The sequence below is a fragment of the Phyllostomus hastatus genome, unplaced genomic scaffold, assembly GCF_019186645.2.
Source record: "Phyllostomus hastatus isolate PE091 unplaced genomic scaffold, TTU_PhHast_1.1 phas_contig_40, whole genome shotgun sequence".
Classification (NCBI taxonomy): Eukaryota; Metazoa; Chordata; class Mammalia; order Chiroptera; family Phyllostomidae; genus Phyllostomus; species Phyllostomus hastatus.
The window spans coordinates 40,328,564-40,354,173 of NW_025333872.1; the positions used below are offsets into that span (position 1 = coordinate 40,328,564).

At 36.5% G+C, this 25,610-nt stretch overlaps 1 protein-coding gene across 4 annotated transcripts in view; it reads left to right on the forward strand.

Moving 5' to 3' along the window:
- The window catches only part of ORC3 (origin recognition complex subunit 3), a 60,941-nt gene that overhangs the window by 23,495 nt on the left and 11,836 nt on the right, over positions 1-25,610 (forward strand). For 3 of the 4 annotated variants that reach the window (XM_045843054.1, XM_045843055.1, XM_045843057.1), the window contains exons 12-13: positions 9,195-9,311; positions 10,176-10,255. In XM_045843054.1, coding sequence (XP_045699010.1) covers positions 9,195-9,311; positions 10,176-10,255 — 197 coding nt within the window. The remainder of the gene's footprint in view (positions 1-9,194; positions 9,312-10,175; positions 10,256-25,610) is intronic. The other variant, XM_045843056.1, reaches the window with a different exon arrangement.

Genomic DNA, 25,610 nt, shown 5'->3' on the forward strand with positions numbered 1-25,610 from the left:
CCCAACACTAATCTCTGCTTCTCAGTAACTTTGTGTATTTTCTAAGCATTTATTTCTGCTGTCTTGTTGCATTTATCAGCCTGTTGGTTATCTTTGTCGTATTCATTTTAAGGCTTTATGTGTTGTCAATTCAAGGCCTATTTTCTTGAGACTTACATAGTGGAGTCACAAAGATTAGTACCTTACCTGAAAAAGTTATCTGCAGGCCACCTGATGAATTCAAAGGACAGAAGATGTCTGGGGAAAAAAAAAATGAATGTCTGTTGATTATCCTAGTGTAGAGTAAAAAGTATCTTTGAATATTTTATTCTTATTATTAATGCTTCATTTTTTATGATTTTGTTTTAAAATACATGGCAATCAGTTTTATGTGTATTTTATCACAATTTTAAAAATTGAAAAAAACTTTACATTATAATATGGTGCTGCATGATATAGGGAAAAATCCTTATCTTGAACTCAGAAATTTGCATTTGTACTGCAGCTACTCAAGAGCCATGTATACTTACCCTATTTAAGCCTCTATTTCCTTATCTATAAAATTGGATAATAATTCCTTGTACAATTTCCTCATAGGTTTAGTGATTAAGTGTGCTTGGCAAGTGAGAGTGAGTTAAAAACAAATATAACTAAAACTTTTATAAATGTAAACCATATTGCTACTATTTATTTTTCACTATAATAAAAGTTAAGATAGCAATATGAATACAGTTTTATATATTACATAATCTGTTTTATATACTGCAGTGATCCCTCACCTATCACGGGAGTTATGTTCCAGAGACTCCTGCAATAGGTGAAAATCTGCGAAGTAGTGGCGTTATATTTATTTTATTATTTATATATATTTTAAGGCTTTATAAACCCCACACTCTTATAAACCTTTCCCACTCTTATTAACCTTTCCACACTCTTAATATGCTCTTAAACACTCTTCGTATGCTCTTAAACACTTTCTACACTCTTAAACCTATGTAATTTTAACAACATACAAAATTCTATATGGGTACTCACCATTGAAGTATACAGTCATTCCTCGCTATATCGTGGTTCACTTATTGCGGCTTCACTGTAAAACCCGCGATACAGTGAAGCTGCAATAAGTGAACCTCGATATAGCGAGGGATTAACTGTACATATAATATATAAAAATACTCTGTTATATAGTCATGTAGATTATATAGTTAAATAGACATGCCTACTATTAGAGTTTTATTATTTTTACCTAGTTTCTACACTCAGATATCTGACATTGAGCTCAAAGTTTATTCCAGGGAAATATATACTCTTTATGTCTGGACTGTTTCTGCCCTATTTAAATCTACTTTCCTCTCTACTCTGATGAGCTGAACCAGTGGTTCACAAATCAAAATCACTTGGAGGGCTTGTTAAAACAGATTTCTGGGCTCCATCCCCAGAGTTTCTGGGTCTATAGCTCTTCATTTCTAGCAGGGTTCCAGGTAATGCTGATACTATTGGTCTAGGGACCATTCTTTGAGAACCACTGAACTAGATTGACTCCCCAGAAGGGAATGTTGTTTATCTTTCCCTTACATTATTTTCTTAAGTGTACAACTAATCTGTGAAATCCCAGCTTAAACAAAGGATTGATCTTAATTATCCTCTGGACTCAAGATGTTTAAAAAAACCTTCAACTCTCTTAAAATTATGGACCTTTAGTTTATCAAGTACTGGCTTAAAACTGTATGCCAACTTTGTGTTTCATAACTTAAGGACTGGGCTTTTAGAGTATACTTTTAAATTTAAAAATTCAGATGACTGCCCTGACAAGTGTGGCTCAGTTGGTTGGGCATAGTCCCACAAAGTGAAAGGTCACTGGTTCAATTCCCAATCAGGGAACATGCCTGGGTTGTGGGTTCAGTCTCCAGTCCAGGTACGTACGAGAGACAATGCATGGATGTTTCTCTTGCTCTCTTTCTTCCTCCCTTCCCCTCTGTCTAAAAATAAGTAAGATCTTTAAAAAAATCATAAGCTGACTAGAGCATGTACGTGTGTAGTAAATTCACTATGAAGTTGAAATTCAGGGTGGATGTTAGAAGGCCATTTACTGCTGATGAAGACGAAAAATTCTGTGCATTTTCTCATTTTCGACTAGTTGGTGTCTTGAACAACTGTACAGTGCAACTGGGTACATACAGTGGCAATTGTTAATTGTTAATTGACAATTAACAATCAAGTCTACTAAGTTTAAGCAGAAAAAGCTTACACAGCTCCCATTAATTTGAAATTTCTGATGACTCAGTAGCTTTCAAAACCCTAAAAGAAGTTTAACCAAATAATCTTTAGAGTTTCTTTTGGCTCGAGAATGCTATGATTTTATGTACTTGTTGATTAAACAGGTTGATAGTAATTTTTTTCTGTTTAAATTGTTTAGATTCCTCATTAAATTTTATTTTAATGCATAGGTTTAATTGAAGATAAATAAATTATTATGTTAGACAACTATAGGTTGTAAGTGAAACAGCAGGAACAGTGACTGGATATGTTTTTACCATGCTTTTGCCATATAGTGTTGCTTTAGTAATTAAGCTTTCTGTTTTTTTTTTTAACTTAAACCTCTAATTTAGGAAACTATATTTCATGAAAAATTAAGCAGCCAAAAGAGCCTGAAATTTCAAATTCACTATAATTACAACAATACAATTTTTGTTATTGCTTATGCCTGAAATTGTGTTTTAAGAAGATTGTGGTCTCATTTTCATTGCATAATTGTCATCATTATCTGATAATGATAATAATAATAATAATAAACACTTGGCCTTGATATACTGGAAAGGTTTTTTAAATAATGAAAAATTATTTTCCTTCCCATGAGCAAATGTTTTGGGGAAATGGGGGGATATTAACCGCTTTTCCCAATTAGTTGTTTTTATGCATTGCCTCTTGTGAGTCACAGCCACCACATAAGACAGATGTTTTTACATCCCTTAGTATTGATGGGGGAGTCACAAAATGATTAAGTAATTTGCCTATCTAAAGTGTCACAATTAGCAAATGGAAGATCTGTAGTAATATCTAGGCCTGATGTCAAAGCCCACATACTTTCCGTGACACTTCATTGAAGAATTAGTATAAGCTGAAGAGGAGGTGCCTAAGGTTCTTTATTAGTGTTTGAGAAGTCTGAAATGGGGTTTTCAAATACTGTGGCAAGTTAATGGTGAAGATCACTTGTAGGATACTTAGAAAATTACTTGGAATGAGGCAGCTTCAGCCTTGTATTCAGGTAGCCAGGTATGCAGCACTACATGCTGCTGCTCCAATTAAAGAAAGTGAAGGAAACAACCCCCTTTCCCCCACCAAATATACAAGGTCTGTCCAGAAAAAGTCCAGTCATTGTTAATATGAGAATGGTTTGCCTGACATCAATGTGACCTGGCAGCTAAAGATAGTGGACTGGAATGCGCATGTGTGAACAATGATGACTTCACTGTACTAGTCAGTTGGGGGTCAGTAGAAGCCCTGGAGTCAGCATGTGTACTGTGTGGCCATCCCATTCAAAATCACTAAGTGAGTTAGAGCAATGAATCTGCATCAGAATTTACATTAAGCTTGAACATTCCTCCATGGGAACTATTTGGATGATTCAGGAGGCCGCAACTATGGGCAACTGATGATTGACAGCTTTATCACAACAACAACTTTTTTGTGAAACATCAAATCACCCTGATGACTCAATCCCCTACAGACCAGATTTGGTGCCCTGCAACTTCTGGCTTTTCCTGAAACCAAAATCACCTTTGTGAAAGGGAAGAGATATCAGACCTTTAGTGAGAGTCAGGACAGTATGATGAGGCAGCTGATAGCAATTGGGAGAACTGCGTGAGATCCCAAAGTGCTTACATTGAAGGGGACTGAGGTGTCATTCTCCTGTGTATAATGTTTTTTGTACCTTTCTTGTCTCTATTTTTCATATTAGATGGCTGGATACCTTCTGGACACCTTGTATGTAGTTATGTCATTGCATAGTTATGTATTATGTACACGCAGTGTCACTTACATAGACACACATATACACATGCTTTATTTTAAAAAAAATTTTTTTTTAAGATTTTTTTTATTTATTTATTTTTAGGGAGGGAAGGGAGAGAGAGAGAGAGAGAGGGAGAGAGAGAGAGAGAAAGAGAGAGAGAGAAACATCAATGTGAGGTTGCTGGGGGTTATGGCCTGCAACCCAGGAATGTACCCTAGCTGGGAATCGAACCTGGGACACTTTGGTTCCCAGCCCGCGCTCAATCCACTGAGCTACGCCAGCCAGGGCTAAAAAACAAATTTTTTTTAAGCAAGTCCCAATACCATAACTTCAGTTAGGTCCATTTTAATCCTGGGATTTCTACACCAACCACATCATCTGTATTAGCAGTAATTGATTTGCTATTCATGTTGATCTAGTCTTGTCAGTAAGAAGTTACATTATGCTCAGTATATTTAATGAATTACTAATTCCATATTCTTTTAAGAAAATCAAGGTATATGTTTTTATTTAATATCTTTTTTAAAGCTAATTGCTATTGTTCAACCATTTAAAGGCTTAAACTTCATGCTATGTAGAAAACTTAGAGTCTCTCCCTTGCAGGTGATAGTTGAAGTTTTATTACTCTGACTTGTTAATGTTTTGTTTCTACACCTATGTGCTCAACTAGATTTAAAATCCATTAAGAGTGGGGAGTAAATCTTGAACTCCTTAGAATTGTAATAGGGCATTACTGTTAGAAAGATAACCTGATTCAGCAAGCTCATTTTACAAATGAAGTACTGCAGCCAAGATAAAGGAAATTAAATATCTGAAGACACAGAGCAAGGAGTTCTTTTCACCATTTAGTATGCTTTTGATGCTTCATGAAAAAAGGCACAAAATTAGTTCATTGGTTTGGTGGAGACCTGCCTTTCACCTCTGCCCCCAACTCTTTTTTTCTGTTTTTTTTTTTTTTTAAACTAAAGAGCAAGAGGAGGGGCGATATCTATTAGGAAATATAATAAAAGAAAAATTGAAAAAAAAAAAAAAAAACAAGGGCAAAACAAACCACCAAGAATAATCAAACAAACAAGGCTTTAGCCCAGTAGTGTGTTAGAAATTGGCAGTTCAACTCCAAACCTTTCATCGAGTTCTTCTGATCGGACCTGTTGGGGCAGGAATACAGAGAACAAAAGACTGAGACGGATGACAGGCTAGCATTTGTGCCACCCAAGACCTGGGAGAAAGCTGTGGTTTGGCACACTGTTAGGTAGCTGTAGCATGATGTCAAGTGTGGGAGACATTGTCAGCCTTTTCTCATTTTTCCTCAAATGAGACAAAAAAAAAATACTTTATCAAGGTGATAAGTGAAAGAATATGCTGTGTTCTTAGACAGTTATCTCTTAATCCTAAAATTCATTATAACTTTCTAACCAGCTTTTACTCAGTAAATTGATTAAAAGGAACAAATTACAAAAATTTACAGTAATTTTTACATTTTAAAAATCTTTTTGAGGTCACTCTTTATCCCTTATACATATAATGTAGACACAAAAGTGGTAAGTACTGTGGAGATTAGTAAAGAAATAAATGTAAAAACTAAGCAGCATGACAAATGTAATTCTACCTGATTATATTTTCTCTAAATTTTACATAGCCATTGGCTACTCCTCCAAAGGAAGTAACTAGCTCGGGGAAGATAGAGGCCTTGACGTATAAGTAAACAGTACATGAATGACTTTTGAATAAATGACAGGATTACTGTGATTGGACACAGTGGATTTTAAATGTATGTTACACATTGACTGGCAACCCACAGACCAATATAAGTATTTTTTTTGAAAATCTGAATCAGTATTTACAAATTGAGGAAATTTACATTACAAAATGCAAACTTTTATCTTCTTTTGAAAAATTAGTAAATCTGGCCAACATCCAGCAAGACAATAAGCAATCGTTCTTATTTAGAAGAGTATTGGTCTTCATGATTGATGCACTTCCTTATTCAGTATTTTTTGAGTGCCTTCTTTGTGTGCAAGGCATTAATCTGGATGCTGAGAATACAGAGGTGAACAAAACAGACAAAAACCCCTACCTTCATGGAGCTTACATGCTGTCAAGTTAAATAGTTAAAATATCGGTGATAAGTGTTGAGTAAACAATGAGGGAGAAAAAGGGAATATGAAGTTTGGTGTATATGGGAGTAGGATCAAAAAATTTTTTAAAGATTTTATTTACTTATTTTTAGAAAGGGAAGGGAGGGAGAAAGAGAGAGAGAAACATCTGGGGGTCATGGCCTGCAACCCAGGCATGTGCCCTGACTGGGAATCGAACCTGTGACACTTTGGTTCGAAGCCCGAGTTCAGTCCACTGAGCTACGCCACCCAGGGCTGGTATCAAAATTTTAAATAAGGTAAATTTTGAGTAAAGACCTAAAGTTACAGAGCTTGACATGTAGAAACCTGGAAGAAAAGAATTCCAAACAGTGACAACAAGTGAAAAGGACCTGAGGTTGGGGCATGTCTGGCATGTTTGAGGCAGAGTAAGGAGGTTTATTTGCTCTGTTTTTCTTAAGAGTAGAGAAATATTTCTGTTCCCATACCTGTATCAAAGATCAGTAAAGGTCAGGAGATGTTCATGTTTCAGTAACAGAAGAAAGCTTATTTCTTTGGAAAATAAATAGTATTCCTAGGCAAAGTGTATCTCTCTTGAAAAGAATCATCCTAAATACAATTATGGAATAAAACAGTGGCAGCTATGATTAATGTGCAGAAAAGATGCTGGAGGAAAAATTTAAATACAGGAAAACAGGATTACTACTTCAACAGACTTGGTGCATGTTCCTAGTGTGATGCTGTTATACTGTATTAAGTGGGAAATTTTCTCATACACCAGAACCTTTTATAGGCTTGAGTAAATAAAAGGGTATTCATAAGGTGCATTAGGAATTGTTGGCCTGGACCGGTAAAGGCATTTCCAGATATGTATCTCTGTAAGACAAAGAACTTAAAAAAGAAAAAAAAAGAACTTAGAGAACAGATTACATGAAAAAAGTGAAGTTAATCGTTTGTGATATATTCTGCTGCAGCTGAGAACACAGATACAAATAAAGTGGAATCTTACAGGGTGATTAGGTTCTAAAGTCAACACATAAGGCAAAGATCTGGAAAGGTCAAAATTACTCTTGTAATTCCCTTAGAAATGTATAACAGATATTGTCTTATTAAGTCCAACATAGCCAATTTTACTTCCAGTGTTGGAACCAGAAATCCATTTCCTCATTTGAGCACCAGGTGAAAATAGTTGGCCATGTTTTGTGAACAAAACAAAATGTTTTCTTAAATGCTAGAATTCCACTCAACACAGGGATGTAATCACGCAGTGAGAAGTAGGAAGACAGGTTCATATCTCTCTGGGAGAAAATCAGGTTCATATCTCTCTTCTCACACTCTAAGGCACAGTTCCTTGAGTGTGCAACATTGCCTACACTTTGTGAAATACTTCTTTTCTCTCCTCATCCAAATATATTCAGGGAAGATGTTATTCAGTTGTACTCTGTCCCTCAGTTACTTGTGCATATAGTTACTCCACAGAATAAAATAACTTAAAATCTATTAAGCACTCATTGAGGGAAGCAGTTATTGGCTTTCTGCAGTCTCTATGTCATAGCTATAAGCTATAAGCTATGACATAGCGATTTTCAATCTTGTTCATCTCATGGCACACATAAACTAATAAAATTCTGTGGCACCTCAAAAATATATTTGTTGCCAACCTTAGGAAAAAATAGGTATAATTTTTATTTCATTCATATTGGACAGCTATTGCTGTGTTACATGTTTTATTTGACAGTCTCAGGGAAAAGAGATTAGTGCTTATGACTATACAGTCAGGTACTGCGTGTTTAAAAATTCTTGTGGCACACCAGTTGAAATTCCTTGGCTTGCAGTCAGCGTAGAATTAAAGTATGATCTCCCAGTGGTGGTTAAAGTACTGTGTGTACTGATGATAGGAGGCCTAGATTTTTGAAATTACCAACTAACTAAATACTGGGAGGAAAAACATTTTGATATTAAAAGGTTTTCTTTGATTTGCCCCAGCCTTTCAGGTAATGACCCATAGATTGCTGAACAAGGAATTGATTTCCCAGTGATTTAGCATTTAGGAAAATATCTTGGATTTGTTGTTTTATATGGATTAGACTTGCTTGAATTTATTGATACTTGAGGTGTTATTTTCTGCATGATTGACTGTTAAAATTAATATCTGCAAGATATTACTGAAAAAAAAAAAGCCCCAGTGAAGTCTTTTATTTGACTTATTAGAAGGAAAAAAAACCCCTGAAGACCATGCCACAGATCATAATCCTCTTAAGAAAACATTGTAGAAGTAAGCAGTTAGGAAAATATTTTGAGACCTGAAAAGTGCTTGCTAGGATGCAGTGTTTTAAAATAATTTCTAAACTATTTCAAAAGGTTCTAGAAAACATAGTGCTTCTTCCCCTCAACTTTCCTTCTCCCCAAAAAACCTTTTGAAATTGATTTGTAAGGTTGGTCATGGCATAGGTTTCTTAAGACACTCTTCCATTATACTTGGTGGATTCTAAATTATAAAGCTTGTTGGTTTTAGATTTCTCTTTTTCACTATTTATTTCTTAATTAGTAAGGTAAATAAAAGCTGTACATATTGGACATTCTCAACAAAAGACAGAATCACCTGTGGTGTTGCTTCTATAGTGTTTTCTTCCCTTTCAAACACAATGCTAGCAGTACTTTAAGAAGATCGTACATCACAAGTGGAACCTCAGCAACTGTTAATGCATTGGTGTTGGTTGTCTCCTCACCCTCTGATGCCAGTGAGGTAGAGGGTGATGCACCTGCTTTGCTGAGGCATACGTGACAGGCACAGGCCGACATCCAACAAAGTGCTGTTTTGCACTTATATTTTAGGGGGCCAAGTTATGTGGCAGTATTGTAGATAGAAAATTAAATCACAGTATTAATTTTGATGTGTGTAAAATATCAGCGGACTTGATACTAAATAAAAAATATCTACTCTTTATTCTGGATTTTGTGTACATTATAAATTCTCAAAATTAAGAAAAATAATTTGTAATTCTGAATCATTTCTTATCAGTTTTTCAGAAATGATATATACCCATGAAGTAGATTTACTATTTTTAAAAATTACTGGCTTACATATATATTCCGTGGTTGTTTAGGAGGAAACACAATCATTGCTAGAAAACCTGCAAGTTTACCACACAAATTACTTTCTGATTTTGAGATGTCTTCATCAATTCACTTCTTCTCTTCCCAAGTACCCACTGGGTCGACAGGTAACCTAAATTTCCTCATGTGGAATCTGTGAAGTCAGAATATTGGTCATTTCTTGTTTTGATTTTGGTACCATTCAGGCATCAGAATTTGAAATAGATTTAAATTTTGCAGTGAGTGCTAATCTAAATCCATTCAGCCATACACATTACTGGTAATTGAAACAGTACTTTTTGTTCTGATGGCCACAGCTGGAAACAACCACTTGAAACCCAGTGGTGTTGCTTCTACTACAGTGTACTTGTGCTAAGGCATTTTACCTTTCTCTCTTTAGTACTTTTCATCACTTAAAACTAAGAGCTGATTCTCCACCTTAGTGAAATGGAAAAATTCTGTTTAAGAACACTTTATGGTTAATCTTGTGTTGTACCAAGAACTAAAAGAGAAGCAGTACTTCTACTTCTGGCAAAATTACTCTCTGCTAGTCTTTGTGTCATACCTACCATAAACCCTCTGTACAGTGGATGCTAATGGAAGAATTTTGTCTCCCTGAATTTCTGCATCCTTATCTCAAAAGTTTGGAGAACAAATATCTAAAAATGATTTGTTCATAATTTGATTTCTTGCCATTAAGCCTTTTTAATAACTACATTGTTGTTTTTATGATTTCCATATTGCAAAGTGACCAGTGATAATAGCCAATCCCAATCCCAATAGAGTTTCATTTTGCTTATATTTAAATGATGTTTTTATAAAGCCCAATCCACGTGATTTATGCCAGTTCTTTTCTTATCTAAAGAAAATGGTTGTTTTTAATAACATTAATTTTTTTGTTTTGACCATTTATGTGGATTTTGTCAAACTAGTCATGTACAAACTTGAGTACATCACTTTTGGTTCCTCACAAGTGTGCTGTTCACTTGCAGATCAGAGAGCTGTACTGCACATGTTTAGAAAAGAACATATGGGATTCAGAGGAGTATGCATCGGCCTTGCAGTTGCTGAGGTAGTTTTTTTTTTTCTTTTTAGTCTGCTTTAAGCCTGCCAGTAACTAACACCTTTCTCCAGACCTTTGCCTGCCAAGGAGTTTTATAAGTAGCCATGTTGCCTCTAATACTTGTATGTACCTTGAATTTATGTCTGTAGCTTACAGTGTTTTAATGTGGCAACCATCCATTTCTTTGCTGGTTTTAGCTCGTACTTGACCTTGTGATTTTTAAAGTAAAACAAGTGTTTGTTTAGTCAGATATTAACACTACACCAGGAGAACTGAGATATGGATAATTTTAATCTAGCCAGCTTGACATCATGACCAGGAAGGGAGTCATGGAAAGCAAGCTCACCATGGCCCCTACCTACTTGAGTGGAGGAGCAGCTTCCCTAGGTGAAGTGCACCCTGTGAAGAAGGTCACTGCCGACCTTGATGAACAACCACGAGTAGGCAGTGGCTTCGATGTTTTCCCCTACCTGAGCTGGCCCTATCCACAACAACATTGGATAATGCATAAATTACGTATCTAATATTACATGAATAAATGAGATATCTTAGAGTTGTTATCACTTACTGTCTCTGACAAGTGTACCTTTTAAAGTTATAATCATTTGTTCTTCTTGGCTTCTTAGATGTATGGTGACTTTTTAGTTTTCCATAAAAATAGTGACCACTTGGTCAGTGAGAAAAGGAAAATCAAGTGTGAGTTAGGTTTCTGCATATAGTCTTATAATTTTCCTCAGTGGATAGAAATGCTTATATGAAAGTATAAAGAAATTCGAGAACTGAGTATTTATTAAGTTTTGGCTTCCTCTGGACCCACAAGAAAATAACAGATGGCCACAGTAGGAGGAAAATTCACATTGAAAGCACTTTCAGTCCAGAGACTTAATAATACAAATGTTCTGTGATCTAGCAGGTACAGCCTAAGATAGGAAACTAATTATAATGCTATCTGGAAAAATAACTCCTTATGGAAACTAGGTTGCTACTGAAAAGCTATGTTGTATTTAATTTTTTAAAATGCGAATAAGAGATTTCTGTGCATTTATTTACTTCCACTGGAATATTTCTGAGCCTTCTGTTGCTTTCTGTTTAAGTTACCATACCTATCTCAAACACCTAGTTGATTCTTATTGCTGGGTTTTCTCTTTAAACTTTGTGATTGGTGATTCTCTTTCTTTAGTTTGGTATTGCTAAATTCATAGGTTCCTTTGTCAGGGAGGGACTTGTTCTTTTCCTTTTGTATCTCCCTTGGCCTGGTAATCTTGGGGTACAAGTCAAGGATCAAAAATACCAATTCCAAACTAGGATAAGGAAACAAGAGCCATAAAAATAATATAACAGTTGTACCCATTGTGTATGAAGACTTGTAGTGTGCCAGGCACTGCATTATGCACTTTCAGTGCATTTTCTGGTCTAATAATTAAGCATTAGATACTATTAGCCACACTTTACAGCTGAGAAAACAGAAGCACAGAGAGTGTTTCAGTGACTTGCCTGATTCTCTTAACTGTTGATGGAACCAGGATTCTAATCCAGGCCTGACTTCAAAGCTGTTGTACCTGTGGATTTGGGGATCTCATAAAGCAGAAACAACAGAAAACAAAGTTATAGTCATTTTTCTAAGCTAAGGTTAGAAATATAGGAATATGAAAAACACAAAACATCAAATATGGCAGCTACAGCAAGGACAGGCAAGAGTGGGCACTACTAAAGAAAAGGAGTCTGGGAACCTCTGGACTGGATTTATTTTTCCCTTTGTACAGATTAGTTGTAGACAGGAAGTAAGGGGCACTTGTCAGTTTGGCACTCTGAGTAAGAATCATCTGGATTTAGGAGACTAGGCATTCTCATTACCTGTCTATAAACAATTCAAGTCACAAGAGAAATTGAGAATAAAATGATTATTGAATGTTATTTTGGAAAGGAAAACTAAAATACTGTTAAAACCATAGTCTAGTAACATTTCTGATTTGAATTTTTAAAAAATAAAGTACCTTAAATGCAACATCTCCCTGGAAATATCCCTTTTTTCCGGAAAGCAGTATCCTTAAGTAACCATAGATTTACTTGATGGAATATTTTCTGACCATTAAAAAGCACTTAATTTGTAACATTTGTATGGAACCACAAAAGACCCTAAATAGGCAAAACAATCTTAAGAAAGAAGAATATAGGTGGAGGCATCATGCTTTCTGATTTCAAACTATATTTTGAAGCTATAGTAATGACAAGAGTGTGGTGTTGGTATAAACAGACACATAGATCAGTGGAACACAATAGAGAGCTCAAAAATAAACCCACACATATTTGGGCAATGAATGAAGAAGGAGCCAAGACTACACAGTGAGTACAGTAAAGAAAGGAGAGTCTCTTCAATAACTGGTATTGGGAAACAGGACAGATACATGCAAAAGAATGAGACTGGATCACTATATTACACCAGTCACAAAATCAACTCAAAATGGACTGAAAACTTGAATGTAAGACCTGAAACCATAAAACAAGAAGAAAATGTAAGTGGTAAACTCCTTGACATTGGTCTTGGCAATGACCAATTTTTTGTCTTGGACACCAAAAGAAAATGAAATAAAGGCAAAAATAAATAAGTGGAATGACATCAAACTAAAAAGCTTCTGCACAGAAAAGGAAACTGTCAACAAAATGAGAAGGCAATTTACAGAATGGAAGAACACATTTGTAAATCATATATCTAATAAGGGGTTAATATCCAAAATATATAAAGAACTCATACAACACAAATGAAAAACCCTGAACAATTTGATTGTAAGTGGGCAGATGGTTTGAATAGACACTTTTTCAAAGAGCAGGTGTATGAAAAGGTGCTCAACATCACTGATCAACAGGGAAATGCAAACTAAAACCACAATGAGATATCACCTTGCACTGTTCATATGGCTCTTATCAAAAATTCCAGTCAAGAAAATTCCAGTCAAGATGGCAGCATAGAAAAACACAGCTTGCCTCTTCATGCAACCACATCAAAATTACACCTAAAATACAGAACCACCATTACTCAGAACAGTCAGAAATCAATTGAATGGAAATCCAACAACAGCAGAATTAAAGAAAACAACAGAATTAAAGATGATTATTATTAAAACAATAATCATCAGATTAGTAGGAGGGGTGAAGACTTGGAATGGGTTGGTCCCACATCCATGTGTGGTGGGTAAAAATTCAAGAGGAGTATCTCAGGAGTGAGAAGTCCCAGCTCTACACCAGACCCCCCAGCCAAGGGTTCCAGTGCCAGGAAGATAAGTCCTCATACATTCTGGCTGCAAAAACCAATGGGGACTGAGTCAGTGGAAGAAACTTATGGAATCCCAAGCAGTTACCCCTCAAAACAACCCACAAATGAAATTACTGATACTAACTTCCTCTGAACTGCAAGCATCAGGGCAGTAGTTTGAAAGACACTAGGGGCATACAGGGAGGAACTGAAGTGTCCAGCATCAAGGTGGGAGCTGGGGGACAGCTTTCTCTCAGAAAGAAAGGCAGTCAGAAGCCATTGTCCCTTTTTAGAGCCCTTCCGCACAAAAAGTCATGGAGCCAGCAAGAAGGTGCCGTATCTGAGACTCCCAGATATGTCCAGCCATCAACCTGGCTAACACTGTTTACCCTGCCCTGAAGATCACCTGATACTCCATCCCACTCAATTTATTTATCCACCCAAACTGTTAACTGACTTTTCCATATGAATGGCTGGTCTTGGCTCATGTTTCACAACTTCCTAAATCCTATCAAACAGGCAACAGCCAGCTTTGGTAAACCACCAGTCTCCATACCTCTTGCTTAGTGGCCCAGCACTAGCAGCAGCCAGCCTAGATTCATGGCTTGGCTGTGCCTGGGGATCAATACCAGCACAAGGAGCAGCCATCTCAGATTACTTTACAGCTCATGCAGGGTGGCCTCAGGCAGAACACAGGTTGGGGAGACATTGGCCTGCACCCTCTGGGAAACCTTAGAGCTTGAGCACCCAGTGGACAGCTACAGACCTCATTGGAACACCACCACCCTACACATGCACAGCAGATCCTCCATGGGGTGTGGAGATTGATGGTCAGTGGTCACAGCCAGTCCTTGAAGCTGACTTGCCTGAGTAAATTCCTTCCATTGACCTGCCAACAGCAATCAAGGCTCACTACAGGAGGAGGGGGTTCTCAACCCTTGAGTAAGGCACACCTCAAGTACCCAGCTTGGGTGATAGGGGAGGCTGTGACAATGAACCCTACAGCACACTACTACATTAGGGCACACGACCAAGACAGAGAGTCAGAGCAGCTCTACCTCATACATAGAAACAAACACAGGAAGGCTGCCAGTCAAAATGAGAAGATAAACATGGCCCAAATAGAAGAACAGATCAAAACTCCAGGGAAAGAAAACTAAACAAAAGGGAGATAAACAATCTATCAGATGCAGAGTTCAAAACACTGGTTATAAGGATGCTGAACCAACTTAGTGAGAACCTCAGCAGCATTAAAAAGATCCAGTTAGAAATCAAGGATACACTAATTGAAATAAAGAACCATTTACAGGGAAACAACACTACAGTGAATAAATCTGAGAATCAAACCAATGATTTGGAACATAAGGAAACAAAAAACAACTGATCAGAACAAGTAGAAAAAAGAATCCAAAAAAACAAGGGATGTGTAAGCAGCCTCTGGGACAACTTCAAGCGTTCCGACATTTGCATCATAGAGATGCCAGGAAGAGAAGAGAAAGAGCCAGAAATTGGGAATCTATTTGAAAAAATAATGAAAGAAGACTTCCCTGATTCAGTGAAGGAAATTGACATGCAAGTCCAGGCAGCACAGAGAGTCCTAAACAGGGTGGATGCAAAGAGGCCCACTCTAAGACACATCCTAATTAAAAAGCCAAAGGTTAAAGATAAAGAGACAATCTTAAAAGCTCCAAGAGAAAAGCAGTTAGTTACTGCTTTTCTACTACAGGGGAGTTCCCATAAGACTGTCAGCTGATTTTTCAAAAGAAACTTTTCAGGCAAAAAGGGACTGGCAAGACATATTCAAAGTGTTGAAAAGCAAGCACCTACAACCTAGATTACTCTAATCCAGCAAAGCTATCATTTAGAATCTAAGGGCAGATAAAGGGATTCTCAGAAAAGAAAAAAACAAGAAAAGAGTTCATCATCACCAAGCCATTATTATATGAAATGTTAAAGGGACTTATTTAAGAAAAGATCAAAACTGTGAATAATAAAATGGCAATAACCACATATCTATCAATAATTGAATCTAAAAAGCAAACTAAGTAAACAAGAACAGAGACAGAATTATGGCTACAAAGAGTGTTTTGATGGTTGCCAGATGGGCGGGAGGAGGTAGCATTGGTTAAAAAAGGTGAAGGGATTAAGAAGTACAATAGGTAGTTACAGAATAGACATGGGGATGTAAAGTACAGTGTAGTTAATGCAGTAGCCAAAGAACTTGTATGCATGATCTGTGGATATGAACAATGGTGCAGGAATTGCCTGAGGGAGAGGGTGGTGCTGGGTGGAGGGTGGCAAAGGGGAAACTTGTGACAATTGTAAAGGCAATATCAGTAGAATATAATTTTAAAAAGACAAATAGCAAATGTTGGTAAGGATGTGGAGAAAAGGAAAGCTTTGTCCCCTGTTGGTGCAAATGTAAATTGGTGTGGCCACTATGGAAAACAGTATGGAGGTTCTTCAAAGAATTAAAAATAAAACTATTTGACCCAGCAATTCCATTTCTGGGTATTTTTATGAAGGAAATGAAAGCACTAACTCAAAAACCTATCTGCACTCCCATGTTCATTGCTGCATTATTTACTACAGCCAAGACACGCAAAAAACTGAAGCATTCATCAGTGGATGACTGGATAAAGAAAATGTACCCACCCCCACACGCACTAATATTTAACCTTAAAAAGAAGGAAATCTTGCCATAATACCAAACTCCTAGATACAGAGAATAGATTGGTGGTTGCCAGAGGTGAGTGGTGTCAGTGAGGTGTAGTGGGCTTGGGAGTGATCAAAAGTGATGAATGTGGTAGCCCCAGCTGGTGTGGCTTGGTTGAGCATCATCCCATAGATCGAAATGTCACAGATTCGATTCCTGGTTGGGGCACATACCTGGGTTGCAGGATTGGTTCCCTGGTCAGGGCACATACAAGAGGCAATCAATTGGTGTGTCACTCTAACATTGATGTTTCTTTCCCTCTCTCTCCCTCACTTCCCCTTTTTCAAAAATCAAAAAATAAAATTAAGTGGGTAAAGGTGGTCAAAAGATACAAACTTTAAGTTACAAAATAAGCCCCAAGATGTAATGGACAGCATGGTGACTATAGTTAATAATACCATATCACATTTTTGAAAGTTGCCAGGTAGATTTTAAAGGTTCACATTATTTTAAAAAATTATAGTTATGTGTGATGACAGATGTTAACTAGACTTGTTGTGGTAAATCATTGTGCAATATATACATGTACTGAATTATGTGTACACTTGAAACTAATAAAATGTTAAGTATCAATTATATCCCAATTTTTAAAAAGAATTTACAAGGGATTTGTCATAATTTAGGAAAATGTTTGCTATATATTCATGAGTGGAAAAGACCAGCAGAACTTTGCATCACAGTTATTTAAAAGTGTGTGTGGCAAACATTGATGTGTATGTGGTGAGCACACATGTATGTCTTTATAACATGTCATAATTTGACATGAATGCAATGGTTCTGCATGCCTTCTATACCCTTTCTTTTCTGAGTCGATTCTTTGAGCATGAAGACCACATATAGGATATGAGTTCATTAATTTTACACTCGACCACATATCATTATATAATGACACATTTGTGTTAAAATGCCACTTGGAAACAGGAAGTGGTAAAAATGGTGATATCCCAGCAGTGAGCTAGGTGAGTACACTGGCTTTTCTTAGTCAGCCATAAGAGACTGTAAGATGAAAAATTTATCTTTCTATTGGACAGACTCTCTAAACAGCTGTCTAGAATTCAAACACTAGATCAAGAATTTTTCAGATTTCTGAAATTCTAAAAACCTTGCTTCAATAGCAAGGTTTTAAGGATTGATAGAAGTCACAGTCCTCTATTTATATATAGGAAGATGATGGATCTGCTGGACCTGGAGAGCACTATACCCTCACATCAGGAGCAGTGGATTACTTTGGCTATGATTCTTTTTTAATTATTTTTATTTTTATTTTAGTTGTTGTTCAAGTACGGTTCTGTCTTTTACTCCCAGCCCACCCGCCCCTCCCTCCCTCCCTCCCTTCCTCCCTTCCTTCCTTCCTTTCTAAATTTTTCTTTTTTTTTTTTTGGCTATGATTCTTAAATTGGGGATAATGAAAAGTAGGGCCCTCTTCTTAGGTGAATTTATTCTGCCCCCTACCCCATCAGTGGAGAGTTACTCAATCCCATTTTCTGCCAAATAAGGAAACCAAAGCCAGAAACATTGAGTGGCTTTTCTGCAATTGGCAGGGCTGGAATTTAAGTCTGAATTTTCAAAGTATAGTCTGTTTTTCAGTTCTATTCTAATCATTTGAAAAGTGGTGTAAAAGGAAATTTATATGCATTTGTGGCGAATAGTCCATGTTCAAAACATACCCAATTTTTAAAAATGAGCCAGCAGAGCAAGTTTCTGTGGACTCAACGCCCCCATAACCCCCAGCATCTTGACACTAGTCATCTTGGCACAGGCTGCCAACACACATGAAAGGAGCCACAGTGTCTGGTCTGCTTATCCCAAGTGTAATGCTATGAGCTGGCTACAGAAACAGATTTGTAAATTGAAGTTGATTGATAGCTGAAGGAATTTACTTTATACTGAAAGAAATTATTCCAATTTCCAAGGAAGACTTTTGAGTTAAACCTAATATATTAGCAGTTTGGCTCAGCTTTCATTGAGTTGAAAAAATATGACCCACGTAATACTATTAACATTTGATCACTTTAGCTTACTTCAGAGAGACTAGAGATTTGGAATTTAAATAATGTGTTATTTCCTGACATTATGGATCATCTTTAGATGATATTTAAAGATCTAGTTAGGAAAAATGACAGTCCCACAGTCAATGAAATGCCTCCTAAATAGCAATACTGTAATTACTTTTGATTATCTAGATCTGTCCATGCAGAAGACATACGAGATTCACTATTAAAATACAATTTCTTTCTTTTAGAACAGGGGTTGCCAGTTTGGAATTGCAACACATCAGGTCCTCCACATTCATCTGTAGCCATGGTAAAATCAGACAAAACAGCTTGATTGTTGAAGCTCATTTTAAAGCAAACAATGTTGAGTGTAATGTTTTTAGAGTTATGGTTTCCAGGTTTTAGTATGCCACAAGAGTTAGCTAAAGTGTACTGAATGTGTAAATTTCTACCTTTGCCCCCCAAAGTCTAAGTCTAATTAGTGGGAACTTTGGTGGGGTCATTAGCAGTAATCTGTATTTAACAAGCACTCCACAGCGTTTGGACATACGGTCCAGGAACCACACTTTGAGAAACACTATTCTAGAAAATAAGGGAATATAAAAGGGCTACAAAAAATTAAGAAAGAAATGAAGCCTTTAAAGGAAAAGAAAAGTCTTAATTGTGGAGAAGTTGGGTGACTTTGGGACTAAAATTGATCTTAGTCCAAAATTAATTTTTTATATCAATAAACAGGGAAAAAATCTAAATTTGTATTTTAAGGTTTTTTTCTTAAAATAAAACGGGGGGGGCGCTGGGATGGGGGTGAAAGGCTGAAAACTGTACTTGAAAAACAATTAAAATAAAAATTAAAACAAAAAATCAGTCCCCAGTACTAATTTTCTGCTAGTAAAATGAACAGGTAGCTAAGAAATACTAATTTTAAAAACTGAGAAATAGCTGATCAAACAATTTGACAACTTATTTTCTTGTGAGTTCAGTGTTACTGTTTTATAGTGTATCAATAAAATATGTATATATTTCTCATACTAAAGTTGTTCCTAACCATATGATAGAATTAAATTTATTCATTTTGACATACAAAAAAGAGTGTGCTGTCCCACACTGCCCACGGAGTGAGCACCGTAACTTCTGGATGCTCCCCAACATGAACCATTTTGAGAACAAACTATTCTTCACTAAGCCCTGAGGTCATGAAACTCTTTATCATGCATAACCTTTGCCTGGTTCAGCCATCCAGAGTGTGTGTGTGTGTGCGCGCGCGTGTGTGTGTGCGCGTGCGTTGATCCACTGATGGCAAAGATGGCCATGGTTCTTACCTATACTGAATTTTGGCCAAGTGAGAGATTAAGGAAGACAGGCAATTGAATGCAGAGTAGTAAGTGCTGCGATGGGTGAGGTTTCGTGTGCAGTTAACCTTCGTTTGGGAAGTTAAACCGTTTCTTGTAGGAGGTGGCATCTAAGATGAAATATTGAGGCTTAGGAGAAATGAATGTTTTCGGTTTCTGTTTCACTTGTTATCATAGATGATTGGTTTTTTGTGTTGTCTTTGAATAAGATGATCTCTGAATTTTTTTGGTAACCGTTTTTGTGTTTTTTCATCTAGTCTCAATATATTTGCAGCTTTACGTTTTTGAATATTTTTCAAAGATGTTTTATAATGGTCTGTTGAGAACTTGAGAACTCACTATTCAGATCTTTGCATTAGCCGAGGATTGACGAGTTTCTCCTCATATAGCCTGTTCTCCATAGACATTTATATAATGAGTACTTAACCAGAAATTACTGGCTTTCTGCCTGATGAAGCAGAACACTGCCCTGCCAGATGATTACTTTTAATAATTGCTGAATGAGTCTTTCTGCCTTATTTAAGTAAACATTTTTAAATACAGCCTATAAAGTTTTAACACATTAAGCATCCCAGGCCTTTTTTGAACCATATACCTGATAGTGATATAATTACTTATTCAAGTTGGTTAAACCTTTTTTCCTGCATTAATGTGACCTTACACGATTTTTTCCTTTCTCTTTCACTAATTGAGTGTGACGGTTTTCAAACTTTTTAAAGATTTTATTTATCTTTAGAGAGAGGGGATGGGAAGGAGAGAGAGAGGAAGACAAACATCCTAGTGTGAGAGAAACAGATTGGTTCATATATATATATATATATAAATTACTATATATATATAGTAATTGATAATGCTAGTACAGTTGTCCCTATTCTCTCCTTTTGCCTGCCTCCACCCAGCACCCTCCACTCCCTCAGGCAATCCCCACACCATTGTCCATGTCCGTGAGTCATTCAAAGAAGTGCTTTGGCCACTCCCATTTCCTATACTGTACTTTACATCCCCACCACTGTTCTTTAACTACCTATTTGCACTTCTTAATCCTCTCACTTCTTCACCCATTCCCCCACACCCCCTCCCATCTGGCATCCATCAAAAACACTCTTCGTATCCATGCTTCTGTATCTGTTCTTATTGTCTACTTAGTTTGTTTTTTAGATTCAAATGTTGGCAGATAGGAATTTATTGACATTTTATTGTTCATAGTTTTTATCTTCTTTACTTTTCTGATATTGCCTGTTGTGTTATATAACTTTTAAAGCCAGTTATTCACTGATAGCAATTTGTACTTCTAGATTTGTTTTTCAGGCACAAACATATTAAGTCATACTTACACAGTATTTCACAACTTGGATTTTTTTTGTTTGTTTCTTAATTTGTTTTGCACCTAATATGCTACTGTAGACACTGTGTCTTGAGATGTAATGTAGCATGGTCAGTAAGAACATGGATACCAAGCCAGACTGGATTCAAATGCCATCACCTTTGCCAATTACTTGGCCACACTTAGGACAAGTTAAGTTTTCTCTGCCTCTGTTTTCTTATCTCTTAACATGGAAATAATAATTGTAGCTACCTCATACAGTGCTGTGGAGATTAAACAATGCCTCGACATGTGTGTGCATATGAATGTTAGCTGTTATCACTAGTATTAACTTCATTTTTTATCACCACTATATAATCCCCATGTTTTGAAAGTGTAACATTGTATTTAATCAGTCCCTTATTTGATATATATTTAGGTTGTTTCTAATTCTTCACTGTTAGAAACAGTAATAGCCTAGAGTTGAGTGTGTGTTTGCACATTTGTGTAATTGTTTCACAAAATAAATACATATATACAGATTTTGTGAATCTAAAATATAACCTTGCACACACCAAGGTACACTTGTACCAACTGTATCAGTAATTGTTTCCTTACACTCTTGCTAATGCTGGATATTATCAGACTTAAGTATCTTTCTTTTCTTCCAGTATTTTATGGTTGATGGAGTAGTTCCTTCCCCTGTCCCTACGCCATACTCACATTTTTATTCTATCTGCAGTATATTAAGGTAGTGATCTATTTTTTCAAATGAGTTTATTTCCATTACCTCCCATCTCTTCCCAGCTGATTTGAAATGCTATGTTTGTTATGTACCGAATTCTCATATATACCTTGATCTCTTTCTATACATTTAATCTCTTCTATTGGCCTGTCTATTCCTATTAAAAGTGCCATCTGCTTTTACTCATTGTAGCTTATACCTTTTGATATGTTAATAAGCCCACTACGCACATACTCAAGTGTACACACATTGTTCATCTTTATTAGGAACACCTGTTTTTTCATATAAACTACAGAATAATTTTATTGGGTTTTGAAAATAATACCCACTGGGGTGTTTCAAAATTAAAAGTATAGATTATTTTGGAATGAATTTGTATTTTTACAATAATGAGGTTTAGAACTTAAAATGTCTATTTTTTAAATATATTTTACTGATTAGGCTATTATAGTTGTCCAATTTTCCACCCCTTTATTCCTCTCTGCCTTGCACCCCCCTGCCACCCACATTCTTCCCCCTTAGCTCATGTCCATGAGTCGTGCATATAAGTTCTTTGGCTTCTCTATTTCCTATACTACTCTTTACTTTACCCTATTTTATACCTACCATTTATGCTTCTTATTCCCTGTACCTTCTCCCCATTCTGCCCCCTCCCTCCCCCTCCGCTAATAACCCTCCATGTGATCTCCATTTCTGTGATTCTGTTCCTGTTCTAGTTGTTTGCTTAGGGTTTTTTTGTTTGTTTTAGGTTCAGTTGTTGATAGTTGTACGTTTGTTGTCATTTTACTGTTCATATTTTTTATCATCTTTTTCTTAAATAAGTCTCTTTAACATTTCATATAATAAGGGCTTAGTGATGATGAACTTCTTTAACCTTATCTTATCTGGGAAGCACTTTATCTGCCCTTCCATTCTAAATGAAAGCTTTGCTGGATGCAGTGATCTTGGATGTAGGTCCTTGCCTTTCATGACTTTGAATTCTTCTTTCCAGCCCCTTCTTGCCTGTAATATTTCTTTTGAAAAATCAGCTGATAATTTTATGGAAACTCTTGTAGGTAACTGTCTTCTTTTGCTGCTTTTGAGATTCTCTCCTTATCTTTAATCTTGGGCAATATAATTACAATGTGCCTTTGTGTGTGCTTCCTTGGGTTCAACTTCTTTGGGACTCTGAGTTTCCTAGAAGTCTATTTTCTTTACCAGATTGGGGAAGTTCTCCTTCATTATTTTTTCAAATAAGTTTTCAATTTCTTGCTTTCCCTCTTCTCCTTCTGGCACCCCTATGATTTGGATGTTGGAGCATTTAAAAATGTCCTGGAGGTTCCTGAGCCTCTGCTCATTTTTTTGAGTTCTTGTTTCTTCATTGTGTTTCCAGTTGAATGTTTATTTCTTCCTTCTGCTCTAAATGGTTGATTTGAGTCCCGGTTTCCTTCCGGTCACTGTTGGTTCCCTGTATGTTTGCCTTTATTTCACTTTGCATAGTCTTCACTTTTTCCTCCGTTTGGCAACAATAATCAGCCATTTCTTTGAGCATCATGATTACCAGTGTTTTGAACTGTGCATCTGATAGGTTGGTTGTCTTTTCATCGCCTAGTTCTATTTTTGGAGCCTCGATCTGTTCTTTCATTAGGGTCATAGTTTTTTTTGTCTTAGCACAGCTGTTACATTTTAAGGGCTGGAGCCTTAGGTATTATCCAGGGTGGGGCAACCCATTTCTCTTGATTGTGGTGTTGTAAGTCAGGGAGGGGTCCAAGAGGGAACAGTCCTGCTAGCTGTGCTCTCGGCTGGCTTTCAGTCACTTCCTTTGCTACCCACAAGCAAATTGGGCCCTTCTGGTGCTGATTCCCGGGTGGGTAGGTCTCTCCAATGAATTCTCCTGTGAGGCTGGCAGTTTCTTATGTTGTGGTAACCCTCACAGGTTTTTATAGCCAGAGGTTTTGAAGTTTTATTTCCATGGGCCAGAACCCTGGGTTCCTCCATCTGTCTCACTCCCTAGTTGTTCTTCCTGATTGTCCACACTCAAATGTGGGAACTTCCGGTCCACAAGCTGCCCCCTTGCTTGTGGGAATTCACCAGCCGCTGCTTCATATGCCCAGTCCTCCAGCCACTGCCTTGCTGGACATCCTCTCCACCCCTCCTACCAGTGTCAATGAATGTTTCTTCTTTAACTCCTTGGTTGTCGACTTCCAAACGGTTTGATTTCCTGTCAGTTCTGGTTATTTTTTGTTTTTAAATTTGCTGTTGTCCTTCTTTTGGTTGTGTGAAGAGGCAAAGTATGTCTACCTACACTTCCATCTTGGCAGGAAGTCCTAAAATGTCTATTTGTTCAGGGTTTTTAATTTTTAATATCTTACACATTTGTTATAAAGTATATTCCTGTGTATTCTGTACGTTTTTGGTGAGGGGTTTTTTTTTGCCATTTTGAATGTGTCCTTTTTTTTCCATTACCAGGTTTAATAATGTATAAGTTACTAATACGTGTGTGTGCACATGTACACACTCAGCCTTTTGTACTCTTTAATACTTCTGAAGTTCTCTTAAATTTTTTAACCTTACATTATATGCAAACAATAAATTTCATGTTTCTAATGTTTATGCCACTTGCTTCTTTTTTCTTAATTTATCATAGACTGGACTGTAGAATGATGTTCAGTGACTATGATGATAGCAGGCATCTTTGTCGATTCTTATTATGTATATACAATTCACTTAAAAATGTTAATGACTTTTTTGTGTTTATCACATTATTAGCTCTAATCAGCTTTACCTCAAGGCTTCTTTTATATTAAGACAGAGAGTACTTGGGAAAGTGTAAGATCTTTTCCTACTTTGGAAACAGTAAGAGCATAATTGTTAGCTAAGAATAAAAAGTATAACAACTATTTCATTCCCTGGCAGTTTTGATGTAAGGTGAAAGATACACCTTACATCAAAATTCTCCCTCTGAATCCAATGCCATGTTAACAGTTACAAAGTTTGGTTGCAAAATAATACAATATATGCCACTTTTATGTACCCTGAAAATGAATAATAGGCTGGGCTTCACCTTCTTAGATACTCAGTTTTGTCAGCTGCAAATAGGTGTTGCCACCTGTGTCCTGGGAAGCTAGACCTCAGAGTGCTCCTGATGTGGGTTAGACCTCTGCCAGTTTTCCCTCAGCGTCTTTGCCCCTCCGAGCAAGCCAGTGTCAGTGTTTCCCTGGACTCCAGAAATGCTGAGTTTATCTATTGGAGTAGGGCTGAAGGTCAAGTATAAAAGATTGTTCAAGTGTATCAGACTTCAAGTTAACTCTGTTCTCTTAACAGTTTAACTCTATCTGGGCAATAGAAAGCCAGAAATTTTAAATAATCCCAAATGTAATCAAGAATTAGATGTGTTGGCTTAGTTTTCTTTGACCTGTTAGGTGCTTTTCATTCACAGGTAAAAATTACACTATGGAGAATTATTTTATTGCTGTGAAAAAAGAGAAGATCTTATATATTTTCTTAATATTAGGAAAGAGTTTGCCTTTTGTTCACCCCTACCAGTTCCTGTATTTATTGGTTGTATGGCATTTTTAAATTTTTCAATTTGCATTTAAATTTTAGTTGAAGTAATCAGGCTTAAGTTTTTCAGTAGTCATAATCTAGTTAGATTTATGTCTCTTTTTTCCTAACTTAGTAATATTAATATTTTCCCTAGTTTTTTATTATGAAAAATATCAAACATAAGAGAGCTATCTTGCTGAATGTTCTGGATATGTGATTGTTTCTTCATGATTCACATATGAACTTTTAATTATCGTAGTCTTCATGATTTAGGTCTGTTTCCCAAGAATAATTTTAATATAATAGTCATGACACATAATGTTAATATTGACCTTATTCCATTTCATTCTGTTACTGAATATGATCTTAGCAGAGAGATCTTATAAGTAATGGCTTTGAGAACAGCATCCTAATTTGAGAATATCTGTGTTCTCTCTCCATTCCTAACACAGATTTTCTTTGTGGCCTTAAGTGAGTTACAC